This window comes from Chaetodon trifascialis, chromosome 21, assembly GCF_039877785.1.
Source record: "Chaetodon trifascialis isolate fChaTrf1 chromosome 21, fChaTrf1.hap1, whole genome shotgun sequence".
NCBI lineage: Eukaryota > Metazoa > Chordata > Actinopteri > Chaetodontiformes > Chaetodontidae > Chaetodon > Chaetodon trifascialis.
In genome coordinates this window covers 5,306,980-5,332,305 of record NC_092076.1, presented here as the reverse complement: position 1 = coordinate 5,332,305, position 25,326 = coordinate 5,306,980, and the positions used below count along the sequence as shown (strand labels likewise).

Sequence of the window (25,326 nt, the reverse complement as noted above, 5' to 3'; positions counted from 1 at the left end):
TAATGTCAAACACGTACACACTGCGTACATGTACATCACCTGCTACAGGATATTATTAAGATTATCGTGCCAGAGGGAGCACTACACCGCCCCACGTGATCTTTCTCATGTGTTGTCAAGTCGATGTAAACAAAATGATGCAACAACTTGCTGCAGTAATGCTTTGCAATATTACCAGATCTCTCCCCCGGCTGTCGGGAGGGGCATTTCCTACTCATGTTTGTCAGTTCAACATCTTGTTTGGGGAACAATGCCTTTCTCTTTTAAAGTAGTTTGTTTTCTGGGGCGAGCTGATTTTCTGTACCACAGCCCAGCCTTTCAGGAGAAGGCAACTTGAATCTCCTTTCACTGACAGATGTGTGTAGAGGGTGATGGAAACCCGACGCTGAGCGCTTGAGGTGAGGTGCTTCGTACTCCACAAAAGCAGAAAATTTGCCAATTCATGGTATGCTGTAATCAAGCAGACTTGTACTTGAAGCAGGTTGAATGTAGCTGATTGTTTCAGGAGGATTTGACCTTTACGAAGGAACTGAGAGGCAAAATGGTGCATTTTTGTTCGCCCACTGGCTGACATTCTCTCTCTCAGAGGTCAGAATTAACCACCCGGCTCAGAGTTTTTTCTTTTCAGGTAAACACCAATGAATATAGGGTAGGAAAGTCTTTTTTATAAAGTCTCTGCTCCTCTTGTTGTTATGAAGGTCTTTCAAGTCCTCCTTTATCTGCACACAAAAGAATTCTCAAAGACGACCAAGAAATGCCACCACCAAGGCTTTGTGTGATACATTTATCACAGTCCACTTCCAACTGCACCGACGAACCTGCCGACAATCGAGCCGAGCGAGCGCTCCATCAAAGAATGTATTTATAACAGCCGATTCATCTGCCAACATGAAAAACTAAAACCAGAGAGGGGCCTTCTTCCCCAGCTGCTTTTCCTTACTCTCACATATGGAGGACTGCGCTACTGAGGAACCAGGAATAAAAAAAACAAAAACAAACAATGGCCCTGACCTTGTCTAGGTGTCTCCCTGGAGACGAGGCCTCGCTATAAAGCACGCCCCGCTGTGTGCTGCTGACAGGCCGGCCCTGCCAAGGACATGCTCAACAAGTCCCAGGGCTAAGTAAGACACATCCTGCAGGGTGTAAACTCTGACTTCTGCTCATAAGATATTTACATCCACATGTGCGTGACTGCATTTACAAACATTTTTGATGACTGCACCGACTCGATTGCCACTGACTGGACATCAAAAACAGGCTTGGAATAAGGAGCCTGAGATCCGTGTGGATGTATTAAACATGCATTAAGGAATTAGCATACTCTGTAGTGCATAGTTATGTTTGATCAGTTATCCTATCTGATGTACGTTGTAAATCCCTACCACGTGTGTTTATAGCCTGAGGCCACGACAGTCCTTTATGAGTAATCGGTAGCGTGATGAAACCGTCCTCTCAGGTGTCTCATTCATGAGGTTGAGCGACCATCTTTATCCCTCCGAAGATAAACATAGCATTCCCATTAGCCTCTTAAGGAGGGATGATATCACCCCTCTCAGGCTTTTACTCGGGCTGGGAAATCCTGTTCGACCAAGGCCCGTCAGGTCAGTTGAGAACGTAAACACAAACAACAACCTCGTCATGACACTGCAGTGATTCACCTGAGCTCTGTGACACTTGAAGTCTGAAGTGAAATCAGTTTTTGATTGGAGTGAACTGGGCTCAGTCAGCTCTGAGTAGCCATGACACACAAACAGGAGTGGGAGCACACTGGACTGTGGGAGTGATCATAAACCAACAGTTTGTTCATAAATGTAGTAGAAAATAACAAATCACAAGACTTATAATGACAGTAAATCAGGTATAAGTCTTTGAGGTGTTATATGGGTAATTTTGAACGTTTTCGGCTTTACAAAAAGACAAATTGTGCAGAGAGAACCATCAATAATCTTCAAACCAGCCAGCATACTGGCACATTCAAGGATGCTCGAACAGCCAACAACAACCTCTTTCAGTGCAACTAATGACCAAAACTGCTTTTTCTTTTTCACAATGTCCATGATTGCCTGTTTCTATTCTACAGATGGATCTGTGAAGCCATTTCAAAACAGCATCTGATTTCCACAGGTTCTTGTGTCCCATAACAATTTAATTTAAGTGTCTGCCATTTTCACTGTCCACAGTGAAGCTGTTCTTACATGACACTCATCTAAAACTATCGTTCAGTTTTGGATAACATACATCAGCATCCAAGATAAAATTCCCCAAGAATCATGCTTTGCTACTTAGATATCGCAAAGCCTACCTGGATCTTGTATGCAGTTTAGGATAAAAGCCTCTTTTCTATGGTGGGTACACTAAATTTAGTGGGAAACCAAGACAGTTTTTCAATGGCTGATGCCGATGCCAATACGTAGAAAGCAGGGCAGCCAATCGTCAATATATAATGCTGGACATGTATTTGACACTAATGTATTACTCACTTGAACACAGAAACGTTACTGAAATGTGCATTATCTCTGACGTGTCTGCAAACATCTTTTGTTTAACTGGCTTCAGGCATAGGTAATTAATTCCAGATGTCATCCCGATTAATTGGCCGATCAATGAATTGGTCTACTCCAGTCACATTATTAAGACTATGACTGAAAAAGAACAGTTCAAGCCGACCCATTTCATATCTCGTTCATAAATCCACTTCACTACAACTCTGACCTGTGTACTACTACCTCAAGGACAAGAAAAGCCCATTGAGCGTAATAGGCAACAGGTGGTCCATGAAAGGCAGTGAATGGATCCCCTCAAGGCTGTGAGTGGGGGAAGAGTAAAGCCAGAGAGAGAGAAAGAGAGCAGGTGGCAGAAGGCTTAACCTGAGCTAAAACCCATCCAATGAGCTCATCTCCGCGGGCTTAGCTGAGCCTCGAGTTGTCTGCTTTCTGCCAGGACAGCCAGATTCCGGGTACTCCCACCCAGTCGGCCGAGTCAGCCACCAGCACCCTGCTAATCTGTCTGAGCACTACGTCTTGGCCATATGGTCGTGGCATGTCTGTCTGCCTCGCAAACAAAGCAATCATTAGATGGTTTTGTATATTTGTGAAATAACAGCATGTAGGAAGGACTGCTGTTGTCTGCATGTGTGACGAGTGAGGCACGAGTGACAGACACAGATAAACACATTCAGCCATCTCAAAACATCCCCGTGTTGTTTTGACCTCCCTTACTATATCCAATCCATCCATGTCAGGGCAACCCAGGTGAGCTCCAGACCCAGGTAAACAGCAGATTCCCACAATCCCACTGTCTCAAGAACAAGTGTGTATTGTACAGTAAGCCCTGCTAATCCTTTTCTGTGAACGTGCCTGAGTGAACCTGATGTAACCCCACAGGGGCCATTCGACATATCTGTCGGTTTGTTATTTCCTCCAGACATAACACAGTGTGAGCTGGGCCATGCAGCGACAAAATTGACACACTGCAGGTAAAGCTAACAGGAGACACACAAAAACACTTTTTTTCTCGTTGAGTTTGGCTGAGGTGGTGTCAATAACAAAGCCTTGTTATGTTAGGCTGTGTCAGCACTACATCTACCTGCTAACTGCTATGCTCTAATCCCCTGTGCCCAAACCTATTTTAATGATGTCATGGCAGGTAGAAGTGCTGATGTCGTCCTCAAGACTTGGTGTAATTGAATTGCTTCCTAGAAGACAGACAAACAAGTCGGGTCTAAGCGCTGCGGATTATCTGTTTCCATAAGCGTTCTCTCGTAAAATCCTTCAGCAGCAAGAACAACACTACTAATCACATCCTTGCATGAATATAATCTTTCCCTCCAGCACTGGTCAAGTGTGAGTCACTGTGTCAGCTGTTGCTATGCTGTCGCTTTTCTGGCTTGGAATTTCAGCAAATGCTGCCCACCACCAGTATTCCCACTACTGCCTCAATCAGCCTACGCTGAGCAATGAGACACCTCAGCAGGTTCCCAGTCACGATGCTCATTATCATTTGCACTATGATCATCATCATCACACGCACACTGCTGGTGCTGCTAAATGGTCTCCAAGAGGGACCGGCTCAGAAGCTAAGGCTGCCGGTAAACTCCACCTCGCTGGGGCTCATGCTTGTCCTTCTCACATGAGAGGTCACATGGTAACAGCATCATTACACACTGCGCACAGTGGTCGAGCTCCAAGAACAGGATCCTATGCAGGGAAAATACCTCCGTTATGTGACAGAAATCCAAGTCCAGCTATATCTTTTCATTGTTAGGATAAATAAATCCCAAATCCATGTTTCTATATGAAGACTGGCCCTTTGCCATTGTGCAGAACTGTGGCCATCAGAGCCAATCTACAGTGTTCATTTAGAAACGTTCCTGTCGTGATTTACTCTAATGGAAAGTACAATTAGCTGAATTAGCATTCAGAGGAGTTTAAATATGCCAAATAAATCAGAAAACCATTTCATATCAGGTAGAAATAAACACAAAAAAAGAAACAAGTGGGAGTAGAGTGAACAGAGCCAGGCATAAGGATGTTAGGATTATCTACTTTCAAATGTCAGCATATTAGATGATTGAAATATTCCGTGTGTTCAAATCTGCTGTATCATAAAACACTTATGTTCATTACTGATTAATCTACTGGCTATTTTCTTTATTAACCAATTAACTGGTTGGCCTATAGAATGGCAACACATGGCAAAAAAATGCCCATCTAAACTGAAAATTGCTAAATTTTGCTTAAAATTTCTTAAAATGATCGAAATAGTTGCTGATTCATTGTCTGTTAATCAACTTTCCGTTTCCGCTGTAAGACAAAGTGACAAAAGCCAATGACACTGAGCTAGCAGCAGCAACAGAATATGGCAGCAGCAGTCAGTCATCAGCCAACTCCAACAGGGAATTCGTTTCAGTTGAATCGTGACGTCGTAAACCCGTGACGGCTGTCACACTGTGAAAATCTCATACAGCTGTAGTTGGTACACAGGGCGGCAATACTGACTTTAAAGCATGTCAATTTCAAAAGCTTCTCAAGACCGATGTGGCAAGATCTCTGACTGACTTTTGAGTTGCATCGTGGGTAATGTAGATGCCAATTTTTGACAAGGAAGAAGAACGCGTGGAATGATAAGGGCGATATCTGCGGATCTGCTGCATCGATTTTGTTCTTTTCATGGTGGCACAGAAGTGAAATGCTAAAATCGGAGGAGGGCTCTTTTAAAAGATTAGCTGACTGATAGACAATTACATCTGTTATATGGATCCATAGCAGAAATAATCACTACTAATTGCCCTGTTTGTAACTCTTTATCATTCAGACACACTAAGAGACTGAACTACCATCAGCACGAATGTTCGAAGTGTTACCCAGCTCAGCAACTGCTGATGTCCAATTAAACCCCAGGCATTCACTGTGGCGAAGCCTTCAGCCCTGTGCTTCTGAAAGAATCTGAGCCTTTCTATCAGTCGTTAGAAAGGTCACTCTTCGCTACAGGTCTGAGTCATCCAGCACTCATTTTAAAATGAAATGTGACATTTGAGCTTTACAAACAAGTTGGTTTTTAAAAAGAGATGTTTGCTTTTCTGAGGTCCCTGAAGATGCCTTATCTGTGCGGGCTCATGACAGCAAGAGGAGGGTTCTGAAACAGAGACGATGGCCGTCTCTCACGCAAGCACACTAACGCTGAGCCCGCCGCTCGCCCACGTGCATGCATACTGCATGTGCACCAGGTTACTGACACACACAGACACACGGCGGTGGAGCGAGGGGCAGCCATCTCACCTGGTCGTCCACTCTGTGGGCCACGGTCGTAGCCGCCTCCTCCTGCTCGGCATCGCTGATGGGTCGGATCCTCAGAGCAACCTGCGGCAAGAGCAGAGTGAACTTAGTCGTCCTTGAATTTAATCAACGCTGAGATATTCAATTTACTGAGATGAACTCTGCCTTGATGGGTAGAAACAACACCGACAGCGCACGAGTTCTCCGAATTCAAATTTGTTCTCATTTATAAAGGATGTACCGATGCAGCCGTCCTCTATTTTGACCATTTAAAAAAAAAAAAGGAACTCACTTGAGTTCAGTTCATCGAGGAATAAAAAAAATTGCATGAGTAATCTTTTAAATGTCAGACACAGGATGTAAGATTTTTTTTTCTATTGAAACAGATAAATTATATTCACATTTAGAAGGTCCTCATCTTAAACTGAACCCTGCATGAATTCCATGTTTATTTCCTCTTTATTTCCAGCCCCACAGCCCATGCACGAACATGTCAGTTAAACTGGAAACTCAGACTTGAATGTAAATATGAGTATAAATGTGTTTGGCTGTCTGAGTGTGAGCCCTGCGGCAGACTGGTGACACATCCTGCCTTCTACTCAGTGAATGATGGGATAGGTTACCTGCCGCCTGCTCCTGAGTGTGACAGAAAACAGATGGATAATGGGACTGACAAGCTAATATACTCCCACCTTTCACTCTGAATAACTTCACAGCCTGATTAACGTCAATGTCTCCTGAAATAAACTGGAGTGATGACATTTTCTCACAGCCACAACTCAAAGGTAAACACACCTGTAGCATCAGAAGGTTAATTAGCCTTCCATTACAAACACTAGATAGCATGATAATAATAATAATCACATTAATGTCACACTCTTCCACCAAAGGGGAATAATAAGGTACTCTCTCTGTCAGCACCCTATAGAAAGTGTATTACATGCTGGACAAGAGAGAAGCCAGGCAACTGAAACAGCCACTTCAATTATTCAGATATACTGTAGGCTGCAGAACACAGTGCAGGCTGGGAAATCGAACATGTACACCGACAATGTGCGCTGTTAGAAATGACAAAATACACTTTAGTTGGAAGACCTGCACAATAATGCAACCGTTCTGCCATTAATGCTTCTTTCTTGATGCCTATAATGCTGTTTTTCAGGACTGAGGTCACAGCGGCACTGAATCGCAATCAAAGGTGTTCCTGATATTCTCAGTAAATAGGAAGCAATTAGAAACACCTGTGAATATAATGTAGCTCAGTAAACACCTTTAACATGATCTCAGTATTACATTTCTGATTGAATTCACAATGTCAACAAACACTGAACATCACAGGCATCATAAAAGTGGACTTTATGGCGGAACAGCTGTATTAGATTACATTAGATTGTGCTGGTGGACCTGCTAAAGTGGCCACTGAGTGTGTAATTAGCACGTTTCTGGTTTGTTTCTGTCTTGTTTGGTTAAGGTTTAAACGTAACTGTCAATAACAACTGACTGTGTGAGCAAAGGGAAAACTCGTTTAACCTAAATGATAAAAATGTTTAATTCCCTGCCTGCCAGAGAGTGAAAGTCCACATGAAAAAGGCTGTCTGTAGTCTGAACTCACAGTCAGTTGGTGGTCCTTTGATTCCCCGGTGTCCTTCATGGTCACTCTCGGTCCGAGTGAAGGATAATGAGCGTCAACAACAGACGGGACACTGGACGGTCCTCCTCACTGTCGGCACCTGCATGTCACCTCCTCTGAAAACACCTGCAGCCTTTTGGCTCACACACTCAAACGACTAGTGGACGAAGCAGTTAGCTAATGGTCTCTGACGGGATAATAACGGCAGCTTCTACCGAGCCAAACACTTCACGACCTACTGTCAGCCGAGTCCCGGCTACCGTTAGTCCGTCTCCGTCCTCCAAAGTGCGTCGACGCTCCGCGGCTCGTCCGGTGTCCTCTCAGCGGGTTAGCAACACGAAGAATAATTCAAGAGCTGCGGAGAGACAGGTGGGTATCGACGGCGGCAGCCCACCTGCTATCTCCACTTCCCGGTCTGTCCTCGCTTCCCTCCGCTGCCCTGCTGCCGCTCGGGGATTCTCTCTCTGCGCGTGTGTATATGTGTGTATGCGCGCGTGCGTACACGTTGTCCTTGGAGACCCGCGGAGCAACAGCGTTGTCAGTTACAGGCTAGCTAGCTGTTACAGTAAAAGCTAGCTAAACATTGATAACTACTTCCAATTAAAATATATATAAAAAAATCAAGTTTTAGAAAGTATTGCACCAATATATATCACCCAGATTTAGTCTTTTTTTTTTTCTTAGGTGTGTATTTCCCCGTTATTTTCCCTTCACAAACGCAAACACAGCGTTACCTTTACCTTCTAGAGTACTGCAACCCCAATTCCAACAAAGTTGGGTCTCTGTGAAACGTAACACAGAATGCAGTCATTTGTAAATAAATAGTCATTACCAACAAGCCCATGTAGTAATGTCCTTTATCCAATCATGTGTTCACAAAGTGGTGAACCTCGCTCCGTCCTCGCTCGTGAATGACTGAGCCTTTCAAGGATGCCCCTTTCATACTCAATCATGATGCTATCACCTGTTACCAATCAACCTGTTTACCTGTGGAATGATCCAAACAGGTGTTTTTGGAGAGATTCCACAACTTTCCCAGTCTTTAGTTGCTCCTGTCCCAACTTGTTCGAAATGTGTTGCTGCAACAAATTCAGAATAAGCAGATATTTACAAAAATCAGTGAAGCTGATGAGGTCAAACATTGAATATATTGTCTTTGTTCCTCTGCTCTGTCTGCAGTTCAGCTTCCACTGAGCGGCACTTTTTGTGAGACTATACTGACACCTGCTGGAAGAAATAAAAATGACCTTCCTTTGAGCTGCAGTCTCAAACAACTTGTTGGCACAAAGTCAAATCCAGAGATTATTAAACACAAACAAACTGACTGAAAAAAGTCACAGACAAAAGCCACGAAAACAACTCCGCCAAAAAAGTTGGAAAACGATTCAGGACGGTGTTTTTTTGTTTGTTTGTTTTTTTTTAAACCCCTGCAAACTCAACAGTGTGGAGGATATATTGATTATATATGCTTTGATGTTCAAAAAGCCCCCCCCCCCTTTTTTTTTTTACTTATGATTGAAGTGGTGTGCATGAGGTGTGGTGTGCCGTTATTTCAGTATATCAGATGAAATGTTAAAGATTCCCTCCAGACGTGTTTTGAGACAAAATAAACCCCACTCTGAACAATATTAAGCCTGTGATATGGTTTTAATGAAAAAAAGATTCAATTACTTAGTTAACGGTTCTTAAAATGACATCTGCATCTTCTCATTAAAAATATCTAAAATCTATGAACACCTCTATGCATACACAACCATGATTATGTGAATTCAGGTGAGTTTGAAAATTGTCTTCTAGTATTAAAGCTGAGAAGTGAAGCTCAAACATCTGAGGAAAATGACAATAACCAAAACACACTTTTGACTTGAGGGGGAACTTTAAACGATCATAAATGAAGATGATTATTAGAACATGAGTTCAATTATAACAAAATCCTCAGTAATGTTAAGCATGGCGGCATGTGAACAGTTACATAACGTCAGTTATAAAACAGGTGCTTTTGGGAAATCAAGTCAAATTAAAATATAATTTTTGACTCAAATTAACAGTACAGTACTCGAGTAAATGTACTTAGTTACTTTCCCCCACAGCCAGGCAACTAGCAGACTTAGAAAACCAGTTCCCTTATCAGCGACCTGTATTAAAACCTTCCCTTCAAATACAGACATCCTCTTTGGAAAATGAATGGAATTTGCAATTATCTCTGACATTTTACAGGCGACATGATCAATCAGTTAATCATGAAGTAGTCAAAGATTAATTGACAAACATAATCTATAATCTTTCCGGAACAAAAACGTCACTGAACATAATCACCTTAGTGTGGAACAGCATGGCGGCCTCAGCGTTAATGTGGAGAAATAGAGCGGACACTGAACAATAGCCATCAAGTTTTACAACATGAACAGACACACAGTCGCTCACTGCATGAACATTTTGGTTAACAAACCTGCTTTTAATGCAGCTGCATCCATTTATTTTTCTTATGAGGAAGGAGGAAAGATGTTTAATTACAGCTTCTGTTTACACGATATTACATTATGCAAACATGTTATGTGTCTGGGTTTCAGTACGTTCAGAGAGTTCATGTCTTAAAAAAACATCTTTAGAGACTTTAGCGTCCTTTGGCGTTGATGACAGGAACATGCATCGATGTGATTTGGACACTGAAGTTGCACCCAAAGCGCACGAACTCCCAATGACAAAGTGAAGACACAACAAGTTTTACTCAAAACTGGTTTATTCAACTCACAGTTAGACCCTGAAGTTTAAAGGTCGCACACGAAATTAAGCACCACTCTCAGTGCCTGTACAATGTAACATGCTGAAAGAAATGACACTTAAGAAAATAATTAATAAACCAAACTGCATGTAGTAAATCCCTACAGAGAACCGTTGTTAGTCAGTACAAACGTACTGTTTGGGTGGTTTGGACTGATGAAAATAATTACCTGAATATTCTCATTAATGGTGGTTAGAGCAGCACAGCTTCCCGAGTTATGACAAAAACTACAATTTTTTTGTATTAGCTGGATTAAATGGGCAAAAATCAGGAATTCGTGGCCCTTTACAAATAAAAAAAAGTGATCTATGTGACACACAGAACTAGAAAAAATATATAAAAATGGCACATTGCTTAAACAAAATAAACCACATCGGAATGAGACAACAGTCTGTTATCGTACAATTTATATACAGGAGCGGCGGTCTCAAGGTCGTCTCGTCTCCAGGAGGTGCAGACACACAAAGCCTCGCTCGCAGGCATGTCTCTGTGTGAATGGAAATAAATTAGACCTCAACAATACCTCCCGATGCGTGCTGCCAGCGCTGGGCTTGTGCTTCACAAACATCGAGCACGAAGCACGAAACGCAGAGAATAATGTTCACAGCGGCCGTCATATCAGACTTTTCTCTTTGGAGACCTGAATGTAAGAAGAACTCTTAGAACAGGAGAGACGACTCACTTTAAATCACATACATCTTTTTTAAACGTTGTTGTGAAAACGTTGCTATGCTGCTATCACCTGTTTTATTAATCGTCTTCATAAAGACAGCGAATTCTTTGCCCACCTTCTTCTTTTTTTTTTTTTTTTTTTTTTAACACAATGTATTAAGAGCAGGTTTAATTGGACAGCACGTGGCAGAAACATTTAGAAAGTTCCCCGCTAATGACAGAAAAGAGTGATTAATCATGTATGAGAGAACGGTACAGATGTGGTTCCATTGTCCGGAGTCCTGGACTAACGACGTGTTACACACTGTCCTCTGTGATGCTTCAAATAGCCACACACGCTTTGTCTGATGAGTGTGTGTGTGTGTGTGTGTGTGTGTGTGTGTGTGTGTGTGTGTGTGTGTGTGTGTGTGTGTGTGTTGGGTGCCATTTCCCTCCAGGGACAGATAAAGAAGTCTATGCTTGGAAGTCGTTCCCAAACTGTCTTCTCTGTTCCTCGGTCATGGACAGATAGGTGGCCCTCATACTGGGGGAGTACTGCGGAGGAAAGGCAAACACACGGAGCATTACGGGCCGATGCTGTGAGCCACAGGCGAGGTTTCACAGGTGCGGTGCTAAGCCTAATCACCAGATAAAAAGAAAGAAAATGCCATGGGGTTTAAAGGAATAGTCCACGTGTGGGATTGTAAGGTGGCTCTTTAAAGACTGAAGCTCGGCAGCTGTAGCTGGATTCACAGCTGTTAGAAATGGATTCCAGTGCCAACCCAGACTACGGCAGTATTGTGCTGAGAGTTTAATATCACTGTCTAGTCCTCCACACCCACCTGCACACATGCTTTTCCCTCATCAGCCTACCCCGTGTTCACATCTGTCCTTTGCCCTCGGTCCTTCGCTTCATGTGTTCCATCCTTTTTTGTCTTCCTACCTGCCCTTTCGGACGTCTGCCTGCCTGATTAGACCCCCATGGACTGGAATGGTCTGCTTGAATACCTGCGACTGGATACCTTTTGCTGTCGTCACATGATCTATGGCTCAGAGGTGGATGGTAGTGGGAGTGGAATCCATTGTAAGTGCTGTGAATCCAGGCTGACTACTACCAGAAAGAAGGAAGCCACGGACGTTAAAGAGCTACCTTCAAGCCTACAGGTGCTGAGTGTTTTATTCTCAAAGAATAGATTTTCTGGGGCATATTCCTTAAACTCATATCTACAGAACTGGCTCAAATCAATCCATTACCCATGAAATGTGCAACTGGCAACATGTCAATCAATTGCACTAAGAATAACTGTGACATCACTGCAAATCTGTCAATATCAGGATAAGATAAATTCTATAGCGCTACACGACGCCCAGTGCTTAACACCTTGTGGCAGTACAAGCTATAGAATTGAATGACTGGAGCAGAACTGCATGCACAGGGAGGCTAACTGTGAGGAAATCCAGGGACAGAACTGCAGTACCACCCTGTGAACGCCAGGGGCAGACAAACCCTCACTAACTCAAACAGACTCTCTGGAATGAGGACGAGAGGTTGTGAGTCAAAAGCCATGCCAAACAGGAAAACTACACAGGAACCAAACAAAGAGATGGGAGGTGGAGGAGAGGTCAAAGACAGAGATGCAACAGAGGAGAAGTGAGGGAGTTAATCCTGAGGAAGAGTTGAAAAGACTTACTCGGTTTCTATACTGCTGAGAGTATATCTCCAAAAGTTGATAAAAAAAAGAGGAAATATCGAAATGAAAGATACAAACAAACATACACATGACAAACGAACAAACAAAAAATATATAAAAGAAGCTGTTAGCTGCAGACTGCTGCATGGTGCTGCACAGTTGTAGTCATGAGGGAGAATTTAATTATACATCACTTGCTGGTATTAATTAGGAAAGAAGTCATGAGAGAAAGTACATCACATTCTTTTTGGTTAACTCAAGCTGGAAGTTTAGGCTGAAGGTTAATGAGAACGATGACTGACGTTTCTTCTTCATCTTCAAACTGTGATAAAACACTAACATGAAAAGTAGAAATATATCGATCTTTGTTACAATTTTGTGGAATTTAAACATCTACGCAGGACATCAAAGAATAAGCAGTTTATCAAAAGTATTTGGTTTGTGTTTCCTGACGTGATGCTCACAACACTGTCTGAATTATCTTTTAAAAAGGTTAAAAAACACTGATCTAACGGAGATTAAATACCGGCACGAAGCAACAAACTGCGGTATTTCATCACGCGCTTGTGCGGCATGTCATTAAGAGGCTGTGCCCAATGAAAATTTAATCCAAAATGTTTCTATTTTTATCTCCGTGATGTACAGTAACAAGAGACAAGTGGCCCAGCGGGAGGCGAATTTATCCAATGAGGAAGAAAACCTTTAATGTCAACAGTGAGCCAGTTTATGGGTTAAGACACGTGTCACTCCCTCCTGGGAATTTGACCTGAAGGAAGCTAAATGATGCTCAGTTCATGATTAAATATTAACTACATTACTTCTCCTCTCCTAGCTTAAGTACTGTAAGTCAGCATCCTGTAAGTTAAGGAGGGCAGAAGAAGGCACCGTCTGCAGAGTTTCTCATTAAACATCTTTTAGAAATCCTTTAAAAAGTTGATTTAAGCAAAGAAAGAGTGTTAGATGTGGCCCAGCACTTGAATCACAGCGATAATACGAGTTATCAGCAGTTATTCTAATAAAACAGTTTCCTGTGCTTTAAAGGCTAAATCTGTCTGTTAGCTCAGAGGGAAGTGACATCATAGGAAGGACTTGGCCTCTGGGACCCAACGCACCGACGGGGGCGGAGATCCTCGTCCTATCAGAGGCACGTTCTCGTACCGCGGATTTCCTCCAAACAGAGCTGTCTGGTTCCTGAGAAGGAATGAAAAAGTCGACTCAGACGCTGGAGGAATTACAAACACGTGAAATGCAGAAATCAAACTCATTACTCGCTCACATGTACTCAGACATGGGGGCGTTGGAGACGGCCGGGGCGGGCGGGTGTAGGCTGCTCTGGCTGCCCATGCTGCTGCTGTAGCTGCAGAAGCTGTGCATGTTGGTGAGGTTGGGGTTCTGAGAGCCTATCCTCCTCGCCCGCGGGTTGAATGGATCCTCCTCGTCGATGTCGTCGTAATCTCGTTCTCTGGAGAAACATCAGCAGAAGGGGAGGATGATGATTGGCTTAAAGGAGGGGGCGTGGGGGAAGAGACGTGAGGAACGAGGGTGAAAAGGACTGCGTTGCGTGTTGTGGTGCTCTAAAACCAACAGGAAGTAAATTGTTAAACAATCCATTTAAATTGGATTGTGGATTCGGCAGTGACACGGCTCATTATTACGAAGTATTCAAGCTTCTTCCTCTCTGAGTCATTGCTCAGTAAAATATGACACGATACACATATTCTTATATTCAGTGTGACTTACACGATTACACACGATTATCTAATTACCTCTGATGTCCATAACAAACAAACATCCATGAATCCGCTTCGAAATCGTAGGAAAAAAGACGCCGCTCACTGTATAATTACAGAACTTGCCTGAGAATCAGTATCAAAGTGATCCAGTGGTAATTTTCTTTGCATCAGTGGGTACACTGCACACAGAAGCTGCTAATAGCTAACTCGGCATACTTTAATGAAGCCAATTAGCCAAAATGTCAACAAATATAGACTAAAAAATACAAGGCACAAGTTGCAGCCCGCAGCCTAACAAACTAAAAGCATGTGATGTTCCAAAATATAGGACATAACCATCCCCAGAATGATAACAGGAGTGACAAATTCTTCTGTTATTGTTCATTTTTTCATGCATAATCAATAATTTCTTGGCTGACTTTTACTTGAAATAGAGTTTTGAACATCTAACACTGTTGCTGACCATTTCCAAAAGCATACAGGGAGGTTTCCGCTTAACTTCCTCTCTTCCAGGAAGCCATGTGTTTCTTCAGCATGCATCAGCTGAACATAGACTTGAAACTTTTGTGGCACATGTGATCCATCACCTTTTTCTCTGGTACAAATTTGTGTTATCAGTGTATAGTAGTACAGCTGTGACCTCCTGAATGCTTTCTAGGATTGAGAGGTCAGCCGCTGATAAGCTTTCTGCGGCTGTACTGTCAGGAGATCAAACCTGGAAAACACACACGAACACGGCGGCAAAGATAATGTGAATATTGTGGTTTCCTGCATTTATATCTCAAGTGTCAGCGTGCCTTGACAAAAAGCGGTTCCAAAACAGCCGCTGCTTACACCTGCACCTGATGATAACTGACAGAGAAAAAGAGGTGATAAATGTTTCATTGTGATGGATTGCCTTTCTTAAACCAGTTTCTATTCTCTGCATGTTATTCTGAACTGCTTATCAAAATAGGTAAAAACAATGCTAACCTGAAGGACAAGAAATTCATCTAAAACTACAGTATGCATTGTAATATCAATGAATGGGTTAAACTATGCAGAATCAGTCTTATGGCCCTTTAAATGCACAAAAAGTGAAGTTTAAAATTTAAGATGAGTTTACAGGAAGGAAGCACACAGTGAACGCAGATTAATGCCACTGAATTATTAGCTAAATAAGTTAATTAAGGTATTGTGATAGTGAGCACCTTGCACTCACACAAGTGAATCTGTATTTGTAGGAAAACATCTGGGCACTGGTGCAATTGAGAAAATATTCACACGCACGCACTGGTTGGCTCATACAGTACGTGAAGCTGCATAGAGATGGCTGCAGGACGAGGAAATGAGGGCGCGCAGGCAGGCGAGCAAGCAGAGAACGAACTGACCTGCAGGCAATTTGTCTCCACGCCCTGGGAATGGCACACAGCATGACAGTGAAGGCACAGGCTGCCAGGGTGGAGAAGAGGCAGAGGTAGAGCATACCCTCCACCCCGTCGTAGCACACCCCCACCATTGCATCCAGGTAGTCCTAGAGAGGTCAAACACGTAATATAACACAAACAAAAAGGCAGATGCACAAACAAGCTGCTCGTATAGACAGACTCGCACTGGCATGTTTGAAAAAGTGACTGACATCTGTGTGGGATTCAGTGGGGGGTTAAACATTATTCAAGTAGTCTGCACTGCAGTCGTGAGCCACATCGTATAAGTTACTCTGTGCAGGAAACTCAAATATACATTAGTAAGTAAACAGAGTTTAGAAAAGTGGAGCTCCTTAGATTTCAAATTGTTTTTATTGTGCTCTCTTCCCAGCTCCACTTTCAGTCTGATGCTGCAGTCCTGTGTGGCCACTTACTCTCCTGTAAGACCTAGTTGTGCTGCTGTGATGCCAATTAGGATGCAGTGAACGAACCTTGTTGAGCCCCCTGCAGTCCAGCAGGGCGGTCAGCTGGTGCAGACTCGCCTCTGAGGAGTTGAGTAAGTGCTGGATACCCAGTAGGTCTCTCTGTGGAGAGATCATACAGCATAGCATGTTCTTATCTGTATGAGGGAGTCCTTCTAATGCTGCTCCTTAAATAATTTGACTTTGTTGACACAGTGTGAAAGTCATAGCCTCTGTGTTTGTGTGACTGATACCTCAGCTGTAGGGAACAGAGGCACAGCAAACTGCAGCAGACCCTGGATCTGGATCTGCATGGTGGTCAGGGACCTCTGGAAGATGGTTAGAGGCTGCAAACAAGAAAGTCTGAACTCACTCAGAGCGAAGAGTAAACTCTCATCTTGATGGAAGTCTTGATGATGAAAGAGCTCTTTAATGGAGCTATTGTCACACGACATGATGTGCATGCATTTCCTAAAAGAATATTCTTGAAAACAAATGGATCAAAGCACAATAGTCCACATAATGGATCATAGAACAGTATGTGACAGACAAAACACAAGAACTAATACGACACAGAAAAGGAGAAAAATGGTTTGAAGTTTGAAGGCTGCTTGAACAATGTGGGTAACAGATGATAGAAGTAGTAAAACCTGAACTTTACACCGTGGTACTATCATTATCCCACCGTCCCCAAAAGAAAAAAAGTAATTTTCAAATAAATTAATAAATAAAATAAATTGGGTACACAGTGTAGCGGGCATCCAAGCTATGCTAGTTAGCTTTTTTAGCTTTTTTCTACATTGTTTGGATTTAGCTGCTGTCTTATTACAAGGTAAAACAAACTCAATTACTAAGATGCTGGAGCATCAGAAATGATTTTGAAATACAGGAAGAAAGGAAGGAAGCTCAGCTCAGGCTAGCAGGAGAGCAGCCACAGCTAGCTCCAGCTAGAGCTTATGTATGTACTTTTCTATTGTAGGATATTTTTTGGATTAGACACTGGTCAAAAAAGAATAAAATTTTAGTCTTAACTATAACCAAATACAAGACCGCATTATTATATATCTGCATGGCAGTAGACTAAGATAAAATATCCTTCGACCACATTACAACGCTCTGCAGACTGCGTCAGTGCGGTCGTGCAGGTTTGTGTTCTCACCAACAGGGGGCAAAAGAGGACATTCAGTGTGATATGAATGGATGATCACATCCTACCTGAGAGACAGCATCTTCTGGCCCATGCCTCTATGTTAATTCACATTCAAGCATAACCATAAATGAATTAATCTGTCATATCTCCAAAGTAAAACTGTATCTTTACAGCTGTCCGATCTAACAAGAGCAGCCTGGAAACCCCCCCTCCCTTCCCGGCCTGTGGCACAATGTTAAATTGAAACAGGATATGGTCAATTACCTCAACCATCCATAAATGTAATTGCTTTCCTTTGATCTGACTTTCTTTTTTCTGGATTTGCATGACTGTCCGTGGTCAAACTGCTGTCTGCTGCACAATCCAGTGGCCTGATCAGATTTGGCTTTTTATTTTAGCTTGGGTGAGCTTGTTCTGAGCCAAATAAAGTAGGGCAGAGAAAGTGGATGGAGGAGGACAGTGAGAAAAGGAGCGGAGATGACGATGATAAGAATAGAAGAAAGAGCTGCGGAAAGAAGCAGGAGTTGACGCGGGAGTGATGCCCACAGCGATGAAGCGCGAGGGCAGAGAGGGTAGAAGTGCAGGCCAGCGCTGTGGTTCAGGCTGAGAATACATCAGAGGAGAAAGAGAGGGAGAGCTCGTATGTTTGCCAATCACTGTGAATTCCTGTATCTGCCAGCTTGCTCGTGAACTTTGCACCTGTTGGGTATCTGTGTGGCGGAGAAAAGAGTGCTGACTTTGTTTACCAGGCGGGGTGACGGCCGTCTGCCCTCTGCTGCTGCGCTCTCGTTATCCTCGGGGCATGTCTACGAGAGCCAGATAATAAGATCTGAGCTCCGCTGGGCCAGATCTGGCAGAAATTGACTTCACCGCTGACATGAAGCCAGTGAGGTGACCCATAGTCCCTACTCTCTGAAGAGTAACCTCACACAACCGCAGACCAGAGGGACAAGGGAGGATTTTACCGCTCTTGTCTCAGCAGCTTTGTAACATTTTGGCTTGTTTGTTTGAAACGTGTCAAATAGTGAAGAAAAACAGGAGAAAGGGAATTGGAAAAAAATACCATGGACAGCCTTGAAGACAGTGTGAGGTTTCACCAGACATGTGAGGTGAAGTTTGGATGTTCAACAGGTGGACAAAGATGAGGCTTGAAGGGCGGAGAAATGAAGCACTGACGCAGTGAATTACAGGTCCAAAGATGTGCAGAGATTTAGGTGAAAAGTAAGCCAAGTTTTAATTGTTTTGAAAGTTTTAAAACATCTGCTTTACATAAAACTATTTTCCAAACAGAATTTCAATATGTAGTAATTCATAGTTAGTCATTATACTGAGAAACTTAGCCGCAGGTCCACAGCCTGTATTTTGCATTCTTTTGATTTTGTAAGTCGTATTTAATCAGTTAACAAGGAGTCAGAAAGTGTGTGGGACTGTAAAGGCTCAGATACCAGCACCCATCTCTCATCCTCTGTTTATTTTCTTGATCTTAAGTAAGTCAGATTTAAGCATATTGAGTCTAAACATACTGCAGACGTCTTATAACCTGCAAAGCAGCACATTCAGCAGCGTTCGGCAGGAGCTGAGCAAAGCGTCATTTCCTACCTGCTGGAAGGGGTTGGACAGAGTCTGGTTGCAGTAAATGTAGTAATGAACGATGTCTGAGAGAAAACACAAACAGGAAGAAGAAGATGATTAAACGCGTTTCCAAGCATTGTGTTTTCACTTAACTAAAGTGCAATTAGTATCATGGCAACAGCTTTATGCTCTCTAATTACAACTCCATTAACGCAACATTATTCATACTATTCACGCTGAAACTCACCAGCACCGACGATACCCTTTGTTTGGCTCAGGAGGTACTTGTCAGGGGACACACAGAAATCACTCGTACCCTGAAATAAAACGGGAGACGTGTGGAGAGAAAATAAAGGCAGAAAAGGATGAATGGTTCTTGAAACGAGGGTTCAAAACAGAAATTCATAAAGAACCATTCAGAGAAGGAACGAATTAGATTGTCAAACACTAATTACCTGTCATTAATAGTTCATCAACACTCTGACAGTCTTTTTGACAAAGCTGAAAAATAATGATTACTTTCATCTTTATCACTTTTTGACACAAAAGGGAAATTAAAGAGGACGGGCTTTTATAATCCTCTTTAGCATGTCTAGACGGGACTGCTTTCCCATTCTGTCACTCACATCCACTCTTCCTCCACAGCACTAACAAGAAACCTGGCTTGGCAAAATAACAAAAAGTGGGGAGCGCTGGTCTCCTCCGAACTGTGCTGCCTGAATGTTAAATGTCCCCTGGGCTCAGGACAAACACACTGCGTGTAGCTTAACCTCCTTTGGGGGCTGCGCTAATGAGCCCCGCGCACAGATGAGATAAAGCAAGTCGAGCTCCTCGGCAAACCCGAGCTAGTTTGTTAGAAACAAGGGACGCCGGGGAGCTGCGCAATTCAGGAGCAACTTTGTTAGAATTCCTGAAGGGAAAACAGCGATTCACCGAGACTGCAGAGTTCTGATTACCTGCTGTCTGTAATTAAGAGCTCTGTGAAGGGCTGCATTCATTATGCATTCATTTATTGAGAACTAAGGCGCTAATGTATCTGTAGCTTACACACACACACAAAATGTGAAGATTTCCCATGCAGACACACAAACATCTGCAGCCAGTCAAGCATCTGACACACACACCTGTCAGCACAGACTGCAGCCACACAGGAGGATCCCCGGGAAGACAAACAAATGCACCGTCTCCACACCAACACACCACAGCAGCATGCAGGGTTGTTGTTCCTCTGGAGGCGGCGGTGGGCCGACACCATTACAGCACAACAACCAAACTCCTTCTCATTCTAAGTGGGACGCAGCAGCCAGGCTGCAGCACAGAATTCATTATCACAAGTTCAAGCCTCAAGTCAAGTTGGCGTTTCAGTGATTTTCAAGCATTTTCAGGTGGCAGCGGCACGTTCGGGCTGTGTGACGGCTAAGTGGCCACCGCTGCTGGCATGTTCTCCACAGGTGCTCCAGTTCCCCTCGACAGTCCAAAGCCATTAGAGTCAGACGATGTGGAGAGAGCCCACAGGTGAGAATTTCGATTTATTTTAGCCATGCAATGGACTGATGACCTGTCCGGCGTTTGCTACAGTCTGCAGCCCATTTACCCCCCGAAAATGACTGAGTGGGAAGGAAAATGGATGGCCGGTGTTAATATTACATCAAGTCAAGAGTGTGACTTAAACCATTACTGAAAAAAGAAGAAAGTCATAAGAAATTTGAGCTCGAAGTGAAGTGAAATCTTTCAAAGGAACTCATAGCAGCACATCAGAGCTGAGTTTTCTCACACAGAATATCTTTGGGTTTCAACCTACTGGTGTGAAGACATCACCTTAGGCTCTGCTTTGCTCCAGCATTTATAGACTAAATGATTAACTGAGAAAAGAAAAAGACTTGACAGCCTAACAGAGTATTATGTACAACCCTGAAGTTCTTTTCCACATATACTCAACTGAACACTGCACAAAGACAATATATGGATATATGTTCTGTTTATCTGCTTATTCTGAATTTGATGCATGTTTCAGTCGTTCACATGCAAAGAGTGCGCTCTACCGCTTTGTGAAACACATGATTGTTTAAAGGATGTTACTACATGGGCTCAGGAACACTACGTAAAGCCACGACACACAGTTTGTTTGACTGCCTTCTGTATTTGTTTAGGTTTTACACAGCTTCCCAACTGTCTTAGAATCGGGGTTGTATAAGGGCTCGAAGTGTGTCATTCGTTATTCTGAGCCTGTACTGAGTCAGAGAGCACACACACACACACACACACACACACACACACACACACACACACACACACACACACACACACACACACACTTTCTAACCTTCATGCAGGCAGGTTACACACACTCCTCGACCACTAGTTTTTGCCCAAGTGCAAACAAAAATCCCCACATATACAAACAAACACGTGTACACTGGCCTGCACCGCTCACCCTAACACACATCTGAGAGGACACGCACACAGGCGCAAACACACACATATATTCACACACAGATGTGATGTCTGAAGGAGCCGCTGACGATCGCTCATGTAATTGCTTGCTTCACAGCCATTCACATCCCTGCCTGAGCAATCACCCGGCCTTTTTACACGGCGGTGGAGAAAAGGCGGAGCGGACGTCCAGTCGGGGTCAGCCTCAGCCAAACACCACGCAGCAGACAGCTTACATAACGGCCCCACGTAAAGGCCGCGATGTTGTAACACACGGCGAGAGGACAAAATGTGAGAGTGATCTCTGTAAAGCCGCATCATGTGTCAAAGGGAGAGGAACGCTTTCAAGGCGAGTTCAGCTTCCTTCGCTGGAGAGTAAAATACCTCAACAACATGAAGTTTGGTTTGAATACTCATGGTGTCCAGTTATTTTGATGATCCTGGACCATTTAGTGTCAAGCTGGGTCAGAACTCTCCCTCCACAGACACTTGACAAAACCACGACAAAGCATTTGGAGGAATACTGATGGCTGCAGATGTTCAACGTCCCCTCAGGATGGATCGTCATTTTCATGACCTCCCACGAAATTTATTTTGGATTTGGACTTTCATGCTCTTTAAAGCGCCATCTTTAGCTCCAAGTCTCACTTTTTACTGATCGTTCATGAATATTAACGCTCCCCCAGAGAAGGAACCCCTTTTGATTCTGGTGATCTCGTTTCCTTTCCTATAGCAGAAGTCCACATTTCCACCTGCACACAAAACACTGAGCAGGTGGAGCAGGATAAATGAACTGCACATCATCTGTATGTTCGCTGGAAAGTTCTGTGTTGAACGCTGCATGCTTTTCACAAGGAACCCACCATCAAACCAGCTAATGTAGACCACAGAGAGGCAAGCCTTGTGAAGGAGACATTAAACCGGGAGATGAAAAGGAAAGATGAAGCCGGAGTAATGTGTAACTGATCGCACCTCCTGCTGCTTTCTACCCGATGCTCATTAACCACAACTTAAAATCACACATGTTCACAATCCTGTGCGGCCTGGAGTCAAAACACAACATTCGACAACAAACCTGAGAAAAACAGCACACGTGCCTGAGGCAGGTGAGTCAAACACCAGCGCTCATCCATCTGATCTTTCAAACACATCTCTCTATTTTCACATCGCTCCTCTTTCTAACCCTCCAGGTCATTTTTTTTGTGTGCGACCATAATAGAGCAAAACACTGAAACTATTCACCTATTCAGCATGATAGGCTTTAAAAACAGCAATTGGATTCCTGTTGTCATAATCCTTGACTTTGAATGAAGTTATTCAGGCTTGTATAATGATGCTGACAAGGTGTGGATTTGGGATTTTGTTCTTTTGCTGGTCTATTTTTGGCTGTGTGACGTTTGATGGCAGAGATCAAAAGCGTGTGAGGTGACGGAAAGACAAACCGAGATCAGAAGGATTTGAGATTGGGCAGCGAGAACATGCAGAAACCGTTTTTACGCGACGCCGCATGGCTGTGATGTGTTTCGAGCTCACACATATTTTACCGGGATTAATTTAAATTTCGGCTAAACGAGAAAGAGCCCTGATTAGCAGCTATGCAGCTAATACATTGAGACAAACGCAACAAACTGCAGCTGCATCCTGTGTTAACATTTCAGCAAAAAAGGTGCACGTGTGTCTCTGAGACAGTTGTTTCCATCCCTTTCATAAACAGGTGCACATGCAGAAGCGCGTTGTATGATCATCTTGTCTCCTTCCCCTCACGCGCTGAAAGACATTTTTCAAAAGCACTGTGCGTCGAGTCAAAGCAATTTGTCACCACTGTCAGCCGTGACAGGAATTGATTGCAGATAAGTGTATACAAGTTGATACTGGGGTAAACAACAAAGCAAAGCAGCTCACCACAGCCGTGGCCAGGTCAGCTCCAAGAGAAGTCCAGCTCAGGACCAGCGTCAGCACTCCAAACACCATCATCCTGCAGGGACACAAAGCAACACAAGGTCATTTTATAGTCATTTCAGCAGCTAAATGTTCCACTTCGTTCACCGGCTAGCTGCTAACTTTGCCTGCCTGCTGTTTGGGGCTGAGCAGGTAGTAAACAGTGGTTTTATTCAAGCTATTTCAGAAAAAAAAGCTGCCTGCAGCTGCCAGAAAAGACAAACGAGAACAGTGAGTGAACCAAAACAGTAAATTACAAGCTGGAAAATCAAAACAACATGTTATTAAGCTCCATAGAGCAAAGGAAAGCTGCAGGACTGAATGATAATTCTCTGTGGGTTCATCAACACCAGCAATTCCTTTCACATTCAAGCAGTCATGTGATCCAATCGTGTTGTAAAAATGTAATCATCGCAGCTTTAAGTTGGCCTTTTCATAAGCATGATGTGGAAACAACATCCCAGAAGATGCAGGACAAAGTCTATAGTATATACAGATGACAACGGACGGACAATCTCAAAACTAAAGCAAAAAAGTGGAATTTGGTTAATATGGTTATCAGCAGCCTACAGGAGTGCAGCGACGCAGATGGAGTTATTTTCGTAACAGCCACTGCTTTTGAAAGGAAATGGCGTGAGCCCTGAGGGCCAGGCGTGGCGATCTCATTGGCCTGCCATCAACAGAAACAGTCATGTTTATTTCTGTGGGAGTTATTCTGCAGCCTTAACATACAGCTGCAGCGCGGCGGCTTTATGGAGCGAGGAACGAGCTTCGGAGCGTATCCGCTCCGCAGGCCTCCATTCGATTACAGCCCCCGTGGGTGGATGCCTGCTCCCTGCACCCACGAGGACATAAAAATGTGGTTTTGTTTTACAGCCGCCTCCCTCCCTGATGATCTCACGGTATCAGAAAATGACATCAGAGACACGTGACGACGAAGGGAGACAGCTGGACAGATGCATGCAGGCCGGTCTACGTGTGTGCAATAAGAGAAGATCAACACCCATTAAAAGACGAACACGCGTCCTGTCATACATCAGCTCTCGTTAGGTGAAATACTCCTGTTGATTTGAACACTTTCCTGATAATTCCCTTACAGCATGTCACCGTGTTTGAATGTAAGTATTCATGTCCAGGCGTCGTCCATCTTTCAACACTCTCCAGCTCCCTCGGTAATCCAATTCACAATGTGCTGAGAGGAGGCTAAGCTCCCAACACTGAATTTACAAGCCACCACTTGTTCGCACTCATTCTTCCTTTATCTCCTTTTCCCAGTTCTTTACTCTCTCTGTTCCCTCACCCCCTCTCTCCCCTATCTTTCCTCTGCCTCCCTCTTTATCAGTTTTTCACTCTTGCAGTCTGTCTCCTTCCTTCTCTCAGCCCTCACAAGCCCTGACACTTAGCAATGAAACAGATAGGAAAGAAGGCAAGGCTTCACTGGTCCTTATCTTGATTTAAAATTGGAAAGCAAAAATTGCTCTACTGTCTCACTGGTTCAGTGTGGTTCACCACAGAAACCGCTGGGTCTGTATATGGTTCCATGGAAAGTTTTCTCAGGAGCTTGTCTGCGAACATACACAAGTGCCCTGAATGTTTCTGTACGTTGTGTTCACTAATTTTGTGTGTTTACTACTTGTTTGTCCGCATGTGTCTGTGCTCACATGCATGTGTCTGCGGTGGTGGTTCCCAGCCTAACGTATCTGCCAAAGCGGCCCCAAGATAAATCTGCAGCATCGCAGGATGATCAAAGGGATAAGATGTTTTTGCTTGTGAAATATTGAGTACTTTCACATCATTAGGCGTCTAAAAATATTTCACAAGAAACAAACTGAGCAGGAAAAATCCCTCTTTGGTTGAACTGGTCACAGCTTCAGTCCACACTGCGGATGTCATGAGGGGCATGACATCTGTTTGTTTTAAAAGGTCATGAGGCAAAAAGGTTGGGAGCCGCTGGCCGACGTGTCTGCCAGGCCATGTCCGTTTGACAGTTTGCTGTTTTGGGGTTTGTGATACTCGGCTGCTGGAGCTTCTTCACTACGACTCTGGATGAATGGGCAAATGGGAGAAATGCCCTCTCTGCTCCACACCAAGCCAGACTGTATTCA

General features: G+C 43.6%; 2 protein-coding genes across 3 annotated transcripts in view; both read right to left on the bottom strand.

The window, feature by feature from the left end:
- The window catches only part of kif19 (kinesin family member 19), a 32,622-nt gene extending 24,746 nt beyond the window's left edge, over positions 1–7,876 (bottom strand). Inside the window, exons 1-2 of the mRNA XM_070991323.1 lie at positions 7,387–7,876; positions 5,778–5,858 (exon numbers count right to left, since the gene is read on the bottom strand). Coding sequence (XP_070847424.1) covers positions 5,778–5,858; positions 7,387–7,425 — 120 coding nt within the window. The 5' untranslated portion in view covers positions 7,426–7,876. The remainder of the gene's footprint in view (positions 1–5,777; positions 5,859–7,386) is intronic.
- Positions 7,877–10,131: 2,255 nt separating this feature from the next.
- ttyh2 (tweety family member 2) overlaps positions 10,132–25,326 on the bottom strand; it is a 57,234-nt gene continuing 42,039 nt past the window's right edge. Inside the window, exons 6-15 of one of the 2 annotated variants that reach the window (XM_070991045.1) lie at positions 23,186–23,258; positions 19,098–19,167; positions 18,878–18,933; positions 16,383–16,475; positions 16,159–16,251; positions 15,632–15,774; positions 13,805–13,990; positions 13,641–13,719; positions 12,529–12,555; positions 10,138–11,392 (exon numbers count right to left, since the gene is read on the bottom strand). In XM_070991045.1, coding sequence (XP_070847146.1) covers positions 11,312–11,392; positions 12,529–12,555; positions 13,641–13,719; positions 13,805–13,990; positions 15,632–15,774; positions 16,159–16,251; positions 16,383–16,475; positions 18,878–18,933; positions 19,098–19,167; positions 23,186–23,258 — 901 coding nt within the window. In that variant the 3' untranslated portion in view covers positions 10,138–11,311. Of the gene's footprint in view, positions 11,393–12,528; positions 12,556–13,640; positions 13,720–13,804; positions 13,991–15,631; positions 15,775–16,158; positions 16,252–16,382; positions 16,476–18,877; positions 18,934–19,097; positions 19,168–23,185; positions 23,259–25,326 lie in introns of both variants that reach the window. The other variant, XM_070991046.1, reaches the window with a different exon arrangement.